The sequence below is a fragment of the Vicugna pacos genome, chromosome 6 (assembly GCF_048564905.1).
Source record: "Vicugna pacos chromosome 6, VicPac4, whole genome shotgun sequence".
Taxonomy (NCBI): Eukaryota; Metazoa; Chordata; class Mammalia; order Artiodactyla; family Camelidae; genus Vicugna; species Vicugna pacos.
Window position 1 is genome coordinate 63,720,406 of NC_132992.1, and position 16,024 is coordinate 63,736,429.

The 16,024-nt window shown below is 54.5% G+C and overlaps 1 protein-coding gene across 11 annotated transcripts in view; it reads left to right on the forward strand.

Moving 5' to 3' along the window:
- Positions 1 to 16,024, forward strand: part of PLEKHG3 (pleckstrin homology and RhoGEF domain containing G3) — a 39,668-nt gene that overhangs the window by 14,776 nt on the left and 8,868 nt on the right. For 9 of the 11 annotated variants that reach the window (XM_072963231.1, XM_072963236.1, XM_072963238.1 and 6 more), the window contains 11 exons: positions 10,227 to 10,595; positions 11,660 to 11,757; positions 12,931 to 13,000; positions 13,290 to 13,336; positions 13,445 to 13,595; positions 13,686 to 13,817; positions 14,070 to 14,252; positions 14,461 to 14,553; positions 14,831 to 14,917; positions 15,175 to 15,208; positions 15,555 to 15,647. In XM_072963231.1, coding sequence (XP_072819332.1) covers positions 10,266 to 10,595; positions 11,660 to 11,757; positions 12,931 to 13,000; positions 13,290 to 13,336; positions 13,445 to 13,595; positions 13,686 to 13,817; positions 14,070 to 14,252; positions 14,461 to 14,553; positions 14,831 to 14,917; positions 15,175 to 15,208; positions 15,555 to 15,647 — 1,318 coding nt within the window. In that variant the 5' untranslated portion in view covers positions 10,227 to 10,265. Of the gene's footprint in view, positions 1 to 5,813; positions 6,008 to 7,041; positions 7,337 to 10,226; positions 10,596 to 11,659; positions 11,758 to 12,930; positions 13,001 to 13,289; positions 13,337 to 13,444; positions 13,596 to 13,685; positions 13,818 to 14,069; positions 14,253 to 14,460; positions 14,554 to 14,830; positions 14,918 to 15,174; positions 15,209 to 15,554; positions 15,648 to 16,024 lie in introns of those variants that run through there. The other 2 variants (XM_072963230.1, XM_072963229.1) reach the window with 2 other exon arrangements.

Here is a 16,024-nt window from a genome sequence, read left to right on the forward strand (position 1 = left end):
GTGGTTATTTTGAATAAAATCAAGGCGTGGAGTTTGAACAGGTGAAAGGAAGCTCTCCCCAACCCTGTCTTACCCTTGATGGACATCACCAGGCAGGGGCAGTGGCCACCACCTCCAGAGCTCTGGGCTGCAGGGAGGCCACGGGGCAGATTGCTGCCCTGCCTTGGCTTGACTTTCAGTCCTGAACCAAGACCTTGCTTTTCCAGGAGCAGGACTCTGCTGCCTGGGCCATGCCATTCCATGCCATGTGTGGCCCCTCACCCCCAGAATTTTGGGTTTGGTGACAGCTGCACAACCCCCCCAAGTCTAGTCTGTGTAGCTTCTCAGCTGAGGCAGAAAGCTGCTCTCCTCCCACCTGGGAACTGGTTGGATGAGTTTCTCTGGGCCTCCCTGGTTGAGGCTGCTTAGAAGAGAAGGCAGGGACGGGGTGGAGGGTGGAGAGGGGCCCTCATGGGCTCTGTGAAATAGGGATCTGGGCAGGGTAGGGTAGTGTGGGAGGCCCTGCTCTCTGAAGGGCTGGCTGCCTTTGAGAATTGACCTTGTTGTGTGAGTCTATAAGCTCTGCCTTGGAAAATCACTTTCCTAACTTCTGTGGGTCAGGTGCCAGGCCCAAGGTCAGTGTCCAGGGCAAGGAGTGGGTGTTGGTTGGAGCACTTCTTGCTGTCATGCCTGAGGGAGGGCCAGGGTGCTTGACTGATGGCAGCAGTTTATACAAGGGGAACTGCTCACATCTACATACTTCTGGGTCTGGGTTCTCTTACTTGGAATTGGAGACTAAGGTGCGTTTGGGGGAGCTGCTCTGCTGGCAGCCTTGCCCCTAATTCTAATTTGCTTGGGGAAGGAAAGTGAGAATTTGGGAAGGAAAAAATTCTCAGGTGGTAAGATGTACACTGACCACTCCCCCAGCCCAGCTGGGAGCTGGTGATCTGGAATCCCAGTGGGAGATACTCTTCGGTTAAGCCCTGGTATCTCAGTTTCTAGACTTGGAGTCCTCCTGCTTTTGGGAGCATTTCATTTATTGTAGTTTCACATGTTCACATTTATTCAGGGCCTCGTTTCTTCCCCCTCCGCAGGGGTTGGGATAGGTGTCATTCTTCTTTCTCGCACATGCTCCCTGTCTCTCTCTTTCTCCTCCTTGAAGCTCACTGTAAACAGTCCTCACCTACTTGGGCTGCTGGATTCTTCTTGAGCACTGGCTACGTGGACCCCTGCGGCCATAGCCCCACCTGGCAGTCTGTACCTTTTTAGGGAACATTCTCGCACCTTGTCTCCCAGAGTCTTGGTGGTGGTTCCTCCATGCCTGGCGAGGGTGCCCTTTCCAGGTCCTTTTGGGATTCAACTTTCCCATCCATGCTGCTGCCTTTGCACCAGATGCCCTGAGAGCTCTTCTTCACCTGGCAGAAGCTGACTCTTCCTGCAAGACTCAGCTCAAATGCCACCTCCTTTAAATCTGCTCCAGTCCCCTAGGTGGCACTTACTACTCCTTCTTCTGTCTGCAGAGTTTACGTGTTTATGGTACTTCTGTACCAGCTCTCAAGGCACTGCTTTGTGGATAATCTGTTGATATGGCTATTTTTCTTCTAGAATTTGGTTCCTCAAAGACAGGGACAATGTCTTATTCCTTTCAGTATCCCCAGGGCCTGGCATCATGCTCAGAAGCGTTGACCTCCTGTACTGCTCTGCACCACCCTCTATTTCGTTTTGTTACTGATGCGCTCGTTTCTCCTGCTAGAATGTCAGCTCTCGGGAGCGGGCTCTGTGTGATTCATCTTTGTATCACCCACAAGGCTGCCACAAGGTCTTTGTGCAAAGTGGGTGCTTGAATATACTTGTCCAGTGAATTCTGCAGCTCATGACTTGGGAAGGGCCAGTAGTGTTATCCCTAAATGAGAGGGTAGCCCCTGCGATGCTGATTGCTCACTGCCCTGCTCCTTATCGTCCAGCTGGTTAGGAGCAGAACTAGTGCTGCTTTTGAACCGTGCTGGCTGGAATCCTGGGGCTGTTCGTACACATTCTGCTGCTTGCCCCTCTTTGAGATTCCCTGTGACTTAGAAAATGGGTGAACACTGGGGCTTTTCGCAGTACCTTGCATCTTTGTCTTCTGTCCTGACTCTTCCACGTGTCCACTCTGGAGCCGGATTTTGTTTTTTTTCTTTAAAACCAAAGGACTAGTGTCAAGGATGGTTTATGCTGATCACTTCTTCGTGCTTTGCAGCCTCATGTTGCCTTAAATTCTGTTCCTGCTCAGGCCTGTTGTCCCCATGTCTGTGTTCCTCTCTAGCTCCTAGCCGCACATGCCGGCTCTCCCTGTGGAACCCTGAGGAATGTGCCCTGCCTGCTACAGCAAAGGACTCTGACTCATTTCTTCTTAATCTTCTGGTTTGACCTTCTGTGGGGCATGGATATCAGACTGTTTTCCCTTTCCAGCTGAATTGCTTTATATTTGCCCTAATGAGATCCTGGTCCGAATCCATGTTGGGATCCTAGATGATGGCTGATTGGCAGGGTCGGGGTAGAGTGGGGACGGGAAGGTTAGGTCATGCTGGTTCACCAAGTTTAGCCTGTATCTTTATTATTAATTTGAGATGTGGGTAGATTTTTTTAGACACACATTGGAAGAACCTCTTGCCCTGGTGCTTGTGGAACAAACTCTATTCGTCCGTCCTCAGCATTGCTGCCGTTCATGGCGGGCCTACTGTGTGCCAGATGTTGTGCACACTGCTCTACTTGAATCGTCTCAAACTTGGAGACCAGTGAAGTTGGTACTGTCACTGTGCTCGTTCTACAGATGAGGAACTCGAAGTGTGGTCTGCTCAAAGGACTTGCCCAAGGCCACACACAGTCAGTAAAGTGGAAGAGCTGGGGTTCAAACCATGTCTGCCTTACTCTGAAGCTTGGGAATCCATTTAGTGCATTTAACCTCTGCTCCGTGGACCCCTATGCACACACAGCCTTGCTCGCTCTCTCCTCTGCTGCGAGCTCGGAGGGACCTGATGGGCCATCTATTCCCACTTGCTTTCTGCTGAGATTCTCTGATGCCTTTGAACCTGATGCAATAGTATGTGTTACAACTCTTGAAGGTGTGGTTCCTGTTTCCTCCCCACCCCCACTCCAGCCTCAAAGCCTTGTACTGGCAGCCCCTATAGTGGGTGTAGGGTGTAGGGGGCAACATAATGGCTAATTTGTAGGGCTGGGCCCCTGAATTTTGCTGATAACAAGGGGTGGTCCTGTGAGCCTTTTTGACCAAGAGATGAGGGATGTGGGCCTCTGGGAGCATTGGATGTATCTGTGATTTCTAGCACGGTCTTTAGCTCCTCCATCTTCTGGGGACATTGTGCCATTTTCCTTCTTAGTGACAGTTTGTGCTTGGAGCAAGCTGACCTACCCAGGCTGTGAGCAATAGCAATTTCTAATCAACAGTAATCGCTCTCATTTGCCTTCAGTATGTGTTTCTGTGAAACCTCCTGGTGGAGGGCTTTTCCTGGGGTATTTGTAGGATGATCTTACTATAATCCCTTCTCCGAACTACAAAGTGGTCCCTTGGCTACTTTCCATTTTGCGGCTGCTCACTTAATATGTGGCATGACAGGGCAGCTATGCCCATGCCTCAGTCCCTCGTCTGGGGCCAAGTAGGACGGGACTGCTGGGGTGAATGAGCAGGCACTGCTCCTGGGTGCCTCTTGGTGGACTGGAAACTTGCTGGCAGTGACTAATGTGGAAACTCATTAGTCTAGGAGGAACTGGCTCAGGTCTTGATTTTGACCACTGTTTATCTTTCGCCTGACTGTGGGAGTGGTGAGGTGCTCTAGACACAATCCTGAAGGAAGTTATTGAGCACCTAGTGTATGCATTGCCTTCTAGGGGCAAAAGAAAGGTATGGGAAAGAAGGCCCAACCCACCAGGTTTTACTATCTAGTCTAGAAGAAAAGTTTGCACATATGAACCCCAAAGACCAGGGCTTTAAACGATACTCAGGGTTATTAGAGCCCAAAGAAGTGTGTGTGTGTGTGTGTGTGTGTGTCTGTGTGTGTCTGTGTGTGTCTGTGTGTGTGTTAGTGTCCCACCTCAGGCTGCTGTAACAAACTCTGCAAACTTAGTGGCTTAAAACAACATACATTCATTATCTTACAGTTTTGGAGGTCAGACGCCATTCTGGGCCTGCAGGGCTGTGTTCTTTCTGGAGGCTCCAGAAGAAAATTTGTTTTCTTGTCCTTTCCAGCTTCCTGAGGCTGCCTAGATCCTTTGACTTGTGGTCCCTTTCCTCCATCTGCAAAGCCAGCAGCCTAGCATCTGCCAATCTCTTACTCTGTCCTCTGCTTTTGCTGTCACATCAACTCCTGACTCCTGCTGCCTCCCTCTTATAAGGACCCTTGTGATTACATGGGACCCACCCACACAATCTAGGATAATCTCCCCATCTCAAGATCCTTAACTTGATCACATCCGCAGTCTCTTTTGCCATGTAAGGTAACATGCATAGGTTCCTTGTATCCAGGGATTAGGATGTGGACGTCTTGGGGAGAGTGGGGACATTATTCAGGCTATAGCTTGTGTGTGTGTGTGTGTGTGTGTGTGTAGGATGGGTTGGAAGTGGCTGAGGAGGCCTTTCTGAGGGAGATGATTTGACCAAATTCTTTTAGGGAGGGACGGTCTGGGACACATTCCAGCTTTGAGAAGTTAGTAACAAGAGCAAATATTGGGGTTGTGGGGTGGCCGGGACAGTGAGGTGTGGGTGAGCTGCCCTCCCCTTGAAATGAGAAGCCAGGGGCTTTCCTTCCCTTCCAAGGCCAGGCTGAGGGAGTTTTCTGGACTTCCGTCTGTAGGCCCAGACTTCTAGAATTTAGGTAGAAGGGCTCCATTGGCAACCATAATTTTTCCTTCTTGGCTGCTGACTCAGCCACACTTGGTGGCCCCCTGCTATTCTTGGGTGGTGGGAACACGAATTCACAAAGGAAAGTGAATTCATGAGGGAAAGTGAATTTGAGCCAGCTGGCCTGGGTCTGGGTGGCCCAGAAACCCTGGTTACACTGTTGGCACAGCCTCTGTGACAGTCACGTTGCTCACACTGAACACAGTCACTCCCTGGGGAGCCTTCCCTTGGCCTCTTTTAGGGTGCTGAGGGCCCCTGAGTCTCCGGGGAGGGCCCGGAGGGTCAGAGGGAGAGGGGCAAAGAGCCAGACCCTCTCAGGGATCCTCTCTGTCCTCAGGAAAGCCTCTAGGGTGTGGTGAGAGGTGTCCTCCGCTGGTTTGACCTCACCAGCTCTGCCCACCCTCTGCTGGCCGAGGGAGCAGTAGGATCAGACTGCGAGAGCCCGGCTTCTGTGGGGACAGCGTTGGGCTGGCTGGGGGCTGGAGGGCACAGCTGGGCGGGCTCAGGGTCTCAGGGTCTCAGGTTGAGATCCCTGTGGAAGCTCCCGTTGCTCTCTCCCTGTTTGTCTGGAAAAGCTGTGTCTTTTCTCTGTTGCTTCCTCCTGGTACCCTCTCTGAGCAGATAGGTGCAGCTGAGGGGCTGCTCTGGGGAAAGTCAAAGGAGAGCCTTTGGAATTGGTCGCAGGTGTTGGTAGTTCTGTGGTGAGAGAAGGCGGGGAAGGAGGGCCGGGCAGCCGACCGCCCGGAGGGGAGACTTGGTCTGGTGAACTCCTCCCCTTCCCTCCCTGGGGCCGCCGGACTTTGGAGCGGTTTCCTTTGGGGAGCCCCCTGGCGCCGTTCCTGCCCGCCGCCAGGGCAGGTGTGGCGTGTCCTTCCGCCTCTCGGGGGTGGGGCGAGGGAGGCAGGTGAAGGGATGACGTCAGCCGCCTCCGCCCCGGTCCCAGCCTCTCTCGGAACCAAAATGCTTTCCGGGGCGTCTCCAGAGCGCTGGCCCGCGCGCGGTTAACCAGCAAGTGCCTCCAGCCCCTCTCCTGCCTTCTCAGCCCACTGGCCCTGGAGGGAAGGCAGGGAGGGAACGTGGCCGAGTCCTGGGGATTCCTCAGGACCAGAGAAGCAGAGGTTCTCCAGAAGGCTCCAGGTCGGTGCCCCATGTGGACGGTTCTTTCTGAACTTGGGGGTGGGGTGGGAGCAGCGTCCTACTCTCTCGGTGACAAGAGCCCCGAGGACAGGACATGGGGGCTGTGGTGGGTTTTGGGTAGTTTTTTTTTTTTCTGTCAGAGGCAAGAGTACAGGTCAGGTTGGGGACATAGTGCTGAGGCGTAGTGAGGAGGAGAGGATGTGGGACTTGGCCCCAGTCAGCTGTGCTGGGCATCCGAGGGGCCTGCAGCAGCCTGCCTCCCTGCGGGAGGATGTTCAAGGAAGGTCCCCGGGAGGAGGGGCCCATAACCTGGAGAGGTGTGACTGGAGGAAGGGTGTGGATTAAGTTTAAATTTAGAGAAAGCTTAAAAAGAAAAAAAAGAAAAGAAAACCAATCTCCTTTCGTCTCCTGCCGCCTGGACTCATAAAGGTGTGTGTCTGAGCAGCTTCTTGTGCTCATCGGAAAGGTCTTGGGGGACCCTATCAAAGAGGGCTTCCCAGGCATGGGAGACACAGTTTTCTAGAAGACTGACTTACTCAGTGATTGATGATTGACTGGATTGATTCACTTTGAAAGATGGAAGAGATCACTGCAGAGGAATACTTAAGGGAACCGGAACTGGGTGTGGCAGAATGAGGTGGGCTTTAGCACCTGGCTTGAGGGTTTGGCTGCTGTCTCCACCTTCTCTAGGCTCCCACTTTGCCCACACAATGTTGTCCAAGATGAGTTTGAAGACCTGAGTTCTAATCTTCACTTTGGAGTGAATCTTACAATATGAAATGATGCTCTGTGGAGAGGAAGGAAATGTTGCCTCTGCCCAGGGGCACGTGGGCTGGTGCTTCCGATGTCTCTGTGGGGAATCTGAACTATACACACAGCAGTGGCTGGGATGGGGCTTTTAGGACCAGAGTGCACTCACACTGAGTGTGATGTCTTTTTTCTGTCACTGTCTAATGGTGTCTGCTAACAGTCCCACTTGGACTCTGCCTTGTCTGCTCTCACTGCACGATTTGTTCTTTATTCTTCCCTTTCAGGGACTCTGTGTTCTTTTCCAGTGAGTCTTCCTGCCGAGGAGAGAAAGTCTTGTGATCCTAGGTCTCCTAGTCACTGCAGGGCTTCTCTCATCATCCGAAGAATTAGTCTGATCCTGGCAGCCTCATACTTCTTCCCTTCTCCGTGACCTGCAGTCCTTTCACGTGGAATCTGTATTTTACTATGTTTTTCTGAAGAAAGGGTAAATGGCCAAAGGTCACATGGTAGGAGATCAAGAAATAGCTCTAAGGAATCTTAACTCTCAGCCTTTTACGCAACTCCATTGGCCTTTGTGGGGTAAGTGAGAAGTCAAAAGACCTGATCTTTCAAGTCTTCATATATGTCCCCCATGGCTTATGCTGAGGCAAAGCCATGGCATCCAGGGCTGTGACTAATCTTCTGTCCACGGTTTTAGCTGGTGTGAAATCCATCAAGGAGGCACCCGGCAGGGAGCATGAATGCTGAAGCCTGAGTGCCTGTGTTCACATCGAGGCTCTACATGTTGTGACATGTAGCCTCCTGTGGCCTCAGTTTCTGCATCTGTGAAATGGGGATAATAGTACTGACATCATAGAGTTGTTATGTCTACAGAACATTTTAGCTGTCGGCTATTATGCTTTGTTTTAACCCCAGGAGGATTTGGGACTGGGCACTACTTTGAAAATACGAGCTTGGTTTGCAGGCAGGTGGTTTATGGGCAGCTAGAGAAACGTAGAAAAGATGTTTTAGTTCCTCAGCTCGAAGTGAGCTTATGTTGCCACCCTGTGGCGGTGGGGTCTCTAAAGAGCGACCCTGAGCAGGTACCCTTTAGTGATAAATCTCCCTGAGAGTGTGTGGGGTAGGGATAGGGAGCTGTGACTAATCCTTCACTTAAAGGCTGTGACCTGGCCAGCTGTGAAATCCATTAGGAACTTGGACCTTTTCCATTTAGCATCCCCATAGGGGCTGACTGACCCCAGGTTTCATCTGGAAAAGGTCTTGGGCAGTAAGTCCCTGCCCCATTGTTCCGGCTGGGATTGACAGGCATGGGGGGCTGGAGGGTGGAGGGGGTGGTGTGTGCCTGACTGTGCACAAGCTTTGAAGGACACGAGTCCCACAGGGCTGGGGTGGAGTTTGGGTCTTTGTCTTTCTTTGTGTTGAAATGATACGCCAATGGGTAGAAATGACCAGCTGGTTAATCTTAAGGGCTCTTTTGAGGATGGAGGGAAAAGCAGCAATGATGCATTTCCCAAGGGGCTCTCCTCTGAGATGCTCAGTTTCACCAAGATGATACTGTTAATTAATCCTTTCATTGTACCTGGAGGGAGGGAGAACGTAGGACTGGCTTCCTTGCTGCCACTGCGTCCTCAGATGCAAAATGAAAAGCTCATGTGGAGCAACTGGGAGGGGACCCCCTCCCCCAGCTGAGATGCGCAGTAAGAGAGTGCTGTGCTTGAGGGGATCCTTGTGGGCTAGCATGGATGGCAAACTGGTTCCATGCTCCTGACTTTAGCTCGTTGGTAGCATGGGTGTGTCCACCATCATTATCCATTTGCCAGATATCCTTTAAGGCCCCTGCCCTCAGGTCAGGACAGGGGGTCTCCACAGTGAGTGCGACAGCAGGGGTAACTTTGGGGTGCTGTACGAGTACATAGAAGGGACCCCCAGGTTTGGTTTCTGAGACCTGAGGGTTGGTACAGGTGACACAGGTTGGGGGACCATATGGCAGGTGGTGGATAGGGAGGAAGTAATGGCAGAGAGAAAACTTGCAAAAGCCAGACCTCAGGGATGCTGGCACAGATAGGGACACTGTTTCCAGGTTGGGGCAGAGGCACAGAAAACCAGGGAGCAAATTCAAGGCTACCAGAGTGTTGGCACCTTTCAGATCCTTCTCCTCATAACTCTGGCCTGTGGTCTAGCAGCTTCTGAGCCCTAGAACTAGGGGCAGAAGGCTTTGGGTCAGTGGAGGTGAGAGGGATGCTCTGGAACATTTTTCCTTGGAAATAGCAATCAAATGAACATTCTGGAAAATGGTGTTGGTGAGCTGTGGTCCTCTGAGGTGGGGGTATAGTGTCCCTGACCTTCCCAAAGGCCACAGCCACCCGCCTACCCCTGACTTGCTGCTCCGGGCTGGCCTACCTGTGAGCTGCACCATCTGATCAGGGAATAAAGTCCACCTGAGGCTGTGTTTGCCTCACCTGGGGGGCAGTTTCCTGTTTGCTGTGCTGCCCTGACCTAGCTGTGCTGAGGGGAGCTCAGGGAGACTCACCCGTGGCTCAGCCATGGGGAATTTCCTGTGCCTTTGGAGCCCGGGTGAGTCAGGGGCCTGGACCAGGTCCTGGGGGCAGGGGTAATGTGGGCTCAGCTGTGCCATCTCCTTGGCCTTCCTCATCAGTATCTGGAAGGTTTCAGGTTCATGGTGAAGCCACTGGTGCCCTAGAGATTCTGCATTCCTGGGGAGAATTTTACCCTCTAGCATGTGTGTTGTCTTAGATCCTTAAGAGCAAGCTCTTTGAGAGATGGTAAGTGCTTTTTGACAACTACCATTATCATCACTATTTTGAATGTTTATGGGGCTGTTGCCCTGTGCTGGGCACCATGCTCAGAGCTGTACATGTAGCAGGTCTCTGCATCCTGCCAGGGCACACCCCTGGGGTAGGTAGATGGTGAGGAGCTGAGGCTCTGAGAGGCTCAGTACTTTCAGGGTGCAGAGGGACTGGGCTTCAGATTCCATCAGAAAGCACCCTGACTCCTGCTCTGGCAGGGATGTACTCCGCTCTTCCGGGGCCTCAGGTTTCTGAGCCCTTTATTGTTCCTGGATGTGGTCCACCTTTCCTCCGTCCTGGGAAAGATGGAGGTGGAGCTGTTGGAGTCAGGCAGGAATGTCACTTGGTCATCCTGGAAGATGCTCACAGTCTTGAGGAAAGGGACTTCCTTGAGATTGAGTTGTTGCTTTTAAAATTGTGGTGAAGTACACATAAAATTTACATTTTAATCATTTTTCAGCGTGCAATGGTATTAAGTAATTCACATTGTTGTTCATCCATTGCCACCATCCATCCACAGAACTTTCCTCTTGCAAAACTGAAACTCTGTATCCATTTAACAGTAACTTCCCAGTCCCTCCTCCCCCAGCCCCTGGCAACCACCTGTTTACTTTGTTTCTGCAAGGATTCTTCAGATTTGACCCTTTGTCTGTCTCCCCCAGAACCTTCCCGGAGCGCCCCTGCCAGGCAGCGATGCCAGGATGCCTGTCTCTGCCTCCCTCCACCAAGACCAGGAGCGGCCAGTGAGCCTGACCTCCACCACCTCCTCGTCGGGCTCCTCCCGTGACAGCCACGGGGCCATGGAAGAGCCCAGCGGCTCCGAGGCTTCCGCCGAGAATGAGGGGGGCTCCCCACGTAGCCGGTGTCCCCCCAACGGCAACACCTCTAGTGGCTGGCGGAGCATGAGGGGGTCCCTGTCCCCCTTCAGCAGCCGGGCGTCGGTGCACAAGCTCAGCTACCTGGGCCGAGTGGTGCGGGAAATTGTGGAGACGGAGCGCACGTACGTGCAGGACCTGCGCAGCATCGTGGAGGTGAGGCTCACCCCTAGCCCTCTGAGGGACTTTGGAGCTGAGGTTGTTGGGGGGGCATGCCTGTCTCCTCTGGGGCTGGGGCTGGCCTCTGGCTTTGGGTGGCCCAGCCCTTGTGCATAAACCTACTTCCACCCTGGAAGGAAAGTTCTCCCAAATGTGTTTGTCTCCAGGACCTGCTTCCCTGAAGCAGTGGAGAGGCCTCACTGCTCCCGCCTCAGGAAGGTGCTGGCTGCTCACGCTGCCGTATGACTTAGGGTCTGTCAGTGGCTCAGGGCAGCAGAACTCCCCGCAGATGCCCAGGGGATGGGTACTGCTGTGCTCAGTGGAGGCTGGACCACTCTGGACCCCACCCAGACTGTGCTCAGATTCCTGCTCTGTTGTTTCCTACATATGGGGCCTGGGGCACCTGTCTAACCCCCTGAGCCTCAAGTTCCTCATCTGTAAATCGAAGATGTGGGGCTTTGCAAGGCCACGTAGATGTTTTGTCCTGCGAGGCACACAGGAGGAGATGGCACTGTGGAAGCTGTCTGCCCTCTTCGGGGGAGGTGTATTCATTTCCTAGGCCTGCCTAGCAAATAACAGACTGCATGGCTTAAAATGCAGAGGTTATCCTGTCCTGGTTTAGGAGGCCAGAAGTCAAAAATCAAGAAGTTGGCAGGGTTGGTTCCTTCTGGAAGCTCAGAGGGGGATTGCGTTCCAGGGCTGTCTCCTAGCTTCTGGTGGCTGCTGGCCGTCATCCTTGGTGTTCCTTGGCCTGTAGACACATCACCCCCATCTCGACTTCTGCCTTCACATAGCCGTCTGTGTCTCTCTGTATCTTTTCCTCTTATAAGGACATCAGTCATTGGATTTAGGGCCCACCCCTAAATCTACATTCTGCGGTTGCAATTGGATATTAATTTTGGGAGGGAACTGTCCAACCCAGTACAGTAGGTGATGGCTGTGCAATTGTGTCACAGCTGTAAAATACAGCACAGAAACGAGGTGTGGCTAGGGGAGGCAGGGGGCAGGGGAACACAGGCTCGTGCCTGGTGGGCTGGGCTCTGATGCCTCTCTCCACACAGGACTACCTCTTGAAGATCATTGATACACCCGGGCTCCTGAACCCGGAGCAAGTCAGTGCCCTCTTTGGAAACATAGAAAACATCTACGCACTGAACAGGTACGGAGCGGGCCTGACACACGTTCACCGTGTTCTACCGGCGAGGCCCATCTCGGGGCCTCGGGAGGAGCCCTGGGTGTCCCTGGTCTCCTGGGCTGTGACACGTGGGGCCCAGGACCGTATCTCTGAGGGTTGGGAAGTGTGCTCTGTCCCTGTACAGAGCAGGAGAGAGGGCCTGTGGGACCATGTGCCCTGGGGCCAATGTGCTTCCTGTCCGGCAGGGGAGATCATCTGAGGCCACAACTGTGTTGGGTCCCCTAAGGGACTGCTGGACCCTTGCACGTGATGCTCTTCCCTCTGTCCTTTTGTGACCCCTTGTCCCTCTCATTTTCGTCCCCCATGAGCAAATCTCTTCATTTTTTCTCCACCTTCCCACTGACTCAGCAGGAAATCGGGGCTCCCTGGACGTGATCTGACCCATTAGGGGAACACACAAACCAGGCAAGATATGATGGGGGAGGCTGAGAAAGGCTAGTGAGGGGCTGCTTCAGGGCAAAGGAGCTCCATAAAGATCGCACATGAGTGTGCTGCAGGGGCCTCAAGCTCTCCAGGGATTGGGAGAAGCAGAGCTTCAGGAGACAGTGTTGATAGGACAGGAGGAACCTTACCCCAGGCCCCTTAAGGTGGGGAAGGGAGTTCCTGCTGGGCAAGCTGGAGAAGTCTGGAAGTGCAGACAGAGGTGAGATTTAGGCCAGAGGGTAGGGGGCCTGCGCAAAGAGGAGCACAGGATGGGGAGGCAGTGAGGGAACCATTTCTAGGGTTTCCTATAGTGCCCCATCTAAGAACAAGCAGTGCTGGGATTCTCCCTGTCTCTGCCCATCTCCTGCATCCTTCTGACCCAGGGATCTTGGTCCCTTTGCAAGTTCCCTCTCCTTCCCCCTTTAATCTGCTCTTGTGTGTTTGACTCCTTCTGCCTGCAGAGGAGCTGTGTTCTTTCCTGATGTGGGTACTGGTGTCCCTTCTCCCTCTCCTGCTTGCAGAGCACGTGGCTCTTCTTTGCCCCCCATCTTTATGGTGGTGCTGAATACCTTCTGTGGTTGCTGCCCCAGGTGGGGCTCGCTGACACCAGGGCTGCCCTGTGTCTAGGCACCAGGAGGTTGGGGAAGGGGTTTGTCGGTGGCTGTGGAGGCTGCTAGTGGTCCGCGGTCTGATGACCACTCTCCTCTCACCCAGCCAGCTCCTCAGAGACTTGGACAGCTGCAATAGTGACCCTGTGGCTGTGGCCAGCTGCTTTGTGGAAAGGGTAAGAAGGGGAAAGGGCTGACGGTATCCTGCCCCTATCCCGTCTTGCTGGGAGGCCCCTCTCCAGGGGAAGTGCCGAGGGCCCTGCCTGGAATGGAAAGGGTGAGGTGGACCCAGGGGCTGCTGGGTGGATGGCATGTCTGACACAGATCGGCACAAAGATAGATCTGTAGATGCCTGGGGAAAGGGGCGCAGAGTGTGCTCTGGGGCCAAGAGCGTGTCTTTAGTATACCCAGGTTTACAGTTAAATGTGAGTCTCCTTGCAGACACTATTTTTGGTCTTTCCTTAGAGCCAAGAGTTTGATATCTACACCCAGTACTGCAACAACTACCCTAAGTGAGTAATTGGGGTGGAGAGGGGAGGCAGAGCCAGTTGGCGAGTCCAGAGCACCCCTCCTCCCCATCAAGGCCTTCCCGTGGTGACGGCCCCTTCCCCCTCTCCCAGCTCCGTGGCCGCCCTGACCGAGTGCATGCAGGACAAGCAGCAGGCCAAGTTCTTTCGGGACCGTCAGGAGCTGCTGCAGCACTCGCTGCCCCTGGGCTCCTACCTCCTGAAGCCGGTCCAGCGCATCCTCAAGTACCACCTGCTACTCCAGGTAACCCAAGGGTCCTCCCAAGTACATGGGGGCTGGGGGAAGGACAGGGCCCTTGATTCTGGGCTGCCTAAGCCCCTGTTTCCCTCACAGGAGATCGCCAAACATTTTGACGAGGAAGAGGATGGCTTCGAGGTGGTGGAGGATGCCATTGACACCATGACCTGCGTGGCCTGGTACATCAACGACATGAAGAGGAGGCATGAGCATGCTGTCCGGCTCCAGGTGCCCTGGGGCGGGGGAGGTGGAGGGGCAGGCAGGGGTGGGGTGGGGTGGGGCTGGGAAGGGGAGATGCTGCTACCGCCCTGCTGGGGCGAGCTGAGGGGTGGTGTCTGTGGGCTTCTCCGGGGTGGAGGGGGGCAGTCCTTGTGGCAGCATGTCTCTGGGGGATATAGGCGGTGTCTCCTGGGGCCCTGTGTGGTCCCCAGCAGGATCACGAGCAGCCTGACCCTGGGGGTCGGGGCATCTCTGCTGCAGGAGATTCAGTCTCTGCTCATCAACTGGAAGGGGCCGGACCTGACCACCTATGGGGAGCTCGTCCTGGAGGGCACGTTCCGCGTGCACCGTGTGCGCAGTGAGAAGACCTTCTTCCTCTTTGACAAAGCGCTGCTCATCACCAAGAAACGGGGCGACCACTTTGTCTACAAGGGTCACATCCCGGTAATCAGGCCACTGCCATCTCCTCTGCCTCCTTCCCGCCTTCGTAATGGGCCAGGCATCACTCCGTGCCCTCTTCACTGGGCCTGGCGTCGGTGTGGATGCATCTCCACTCTTCTGAGATTACTCCTTCCCAGACGGTCTTGAGGGGTTGGGGCCCCAGGTCAGCTCCCCTCCCCCGGCGCTTGACTCCCCTCTCCCTCTGCCCCAGTGCTCCTCCCTGATGCTGATCGAAAGCACCAGAGAATCCCTGTGCTTCACCGTCACCCACTACAAGCACAGCAAGCAGCAGTACAACATCCAGGTGAGGGGCGGCCGGGGCGCGGGCCGGGGCCAGAGCCTGCCCCCTTCACCCAGCCATGCGAGCCTGAGTCTCCCTCTGGAAGGTAGAGGTCACTGTGGGTGCCTCTCAGGCTTGTGCTGAGGAGTCCAGGTAACCTCACAGAACCCTCAGCACAGGCCCTCTTTCCACTTCTGCCCATCTCCCCACCTAACCCTCCCCGGCGGGACCCCAGCCCACACTGGATGGCTTCAGGCCTGTCACGATAACCCCCGACTCCCTCTCCCTTGCATCTTCACAGGCCAGAACAGTGGAGGAGAAACGGAGCTGGACTCACCACATCAAGAGGCTCATCCTGGAGAATCACCATACCACCATCCCCCAGAAGGTGAGTTCCCTGGGGGTCCCCACCCCTGACTCCCAACTGTGTACAGAGAGAGAGTGTCCCTCAGAGCCGGCTCCGGGGGTACATGGGGCCTCACCTTCCTGATGTTGGCTCTACTGGACAATGGGATCAGGCCAGCAGATGCCGTGGGCCTCAGTGCAGCACCGTGAGGTGTCCCGGTGTAGCAAGAGTGAGTTTGTGGGCTGAAGGAGAAATAGCACATAGCACGGTGGTAACTAGGTGGGTTTCCTTTTTTCCAGGCCAAAGAAGCCATCTTGGAAATGGATTCCTATTGTAAGTGCACCCTTTCTGCCTACTTTGTCCCTAATGGTGCACATCTCTAGGTCAGACTGTATCCCGGGGAAGCTTTGCCTGATACTACATCCCAGGGAGCAGGGAAGATGGGGAGGCTCCTTTTGTCAAGGCTGGGGATCAGCTGCAAGATTAGGGGCTCAGTGCTGCTGATGGGTGGGACTCTATGCCTGGTGCTTCCAGGTGGAAGAGGACAGAAGAGGAGGGAGTTCTGGAAGCTTCTGGCCCCTGGAGCTGGGCAAAGCAGCAGAGGTGTTGTTGGCAGTGGGCAGAGGCCACACTAAGGCCAGTGGTAACCCCAAAACCTGATTGTCTCTCTTGGGTGCAGACCCCAATCGGTACCGGCACAGCCCAGAGCGCCTGAAGAAGGCCTCCCAGGACGAAGCGTCCGCCCATGTGAACCAGGGGCGCCGGCAGTCTGGTAAGGCAGGGCTGCGTGGGCAGTGAGGCCTCTTCACAGGACCCGTGACTGGGGGCCGGGGTAGGGGGGAACCTTTAGCAGCATTTGGGGATGGCTCTCACCTCCCCAGGAGGGAGGGTCTGGATGTGTCGGGAGCATCCTGCCCTCCACCAGGCACCTCTGGGCCCTTCCTGCTCATCCAGGGCTGGTCAGCCCTTCTTTTCCAAGGCCCAAGGAATACTTGTTCCAGCCACCCCTTTTTAGCTCCCCTATGATCCAAACCTCCCTCCTTTGCCACTGGAAACACTGGGAGTCAGCCAGAGTAATATTTGGACGTCATGGATGGTCCTCAGCTCAGTTCTGGAACAGAGCAGAGGCAGGTCGTTGGGAAAACGAAT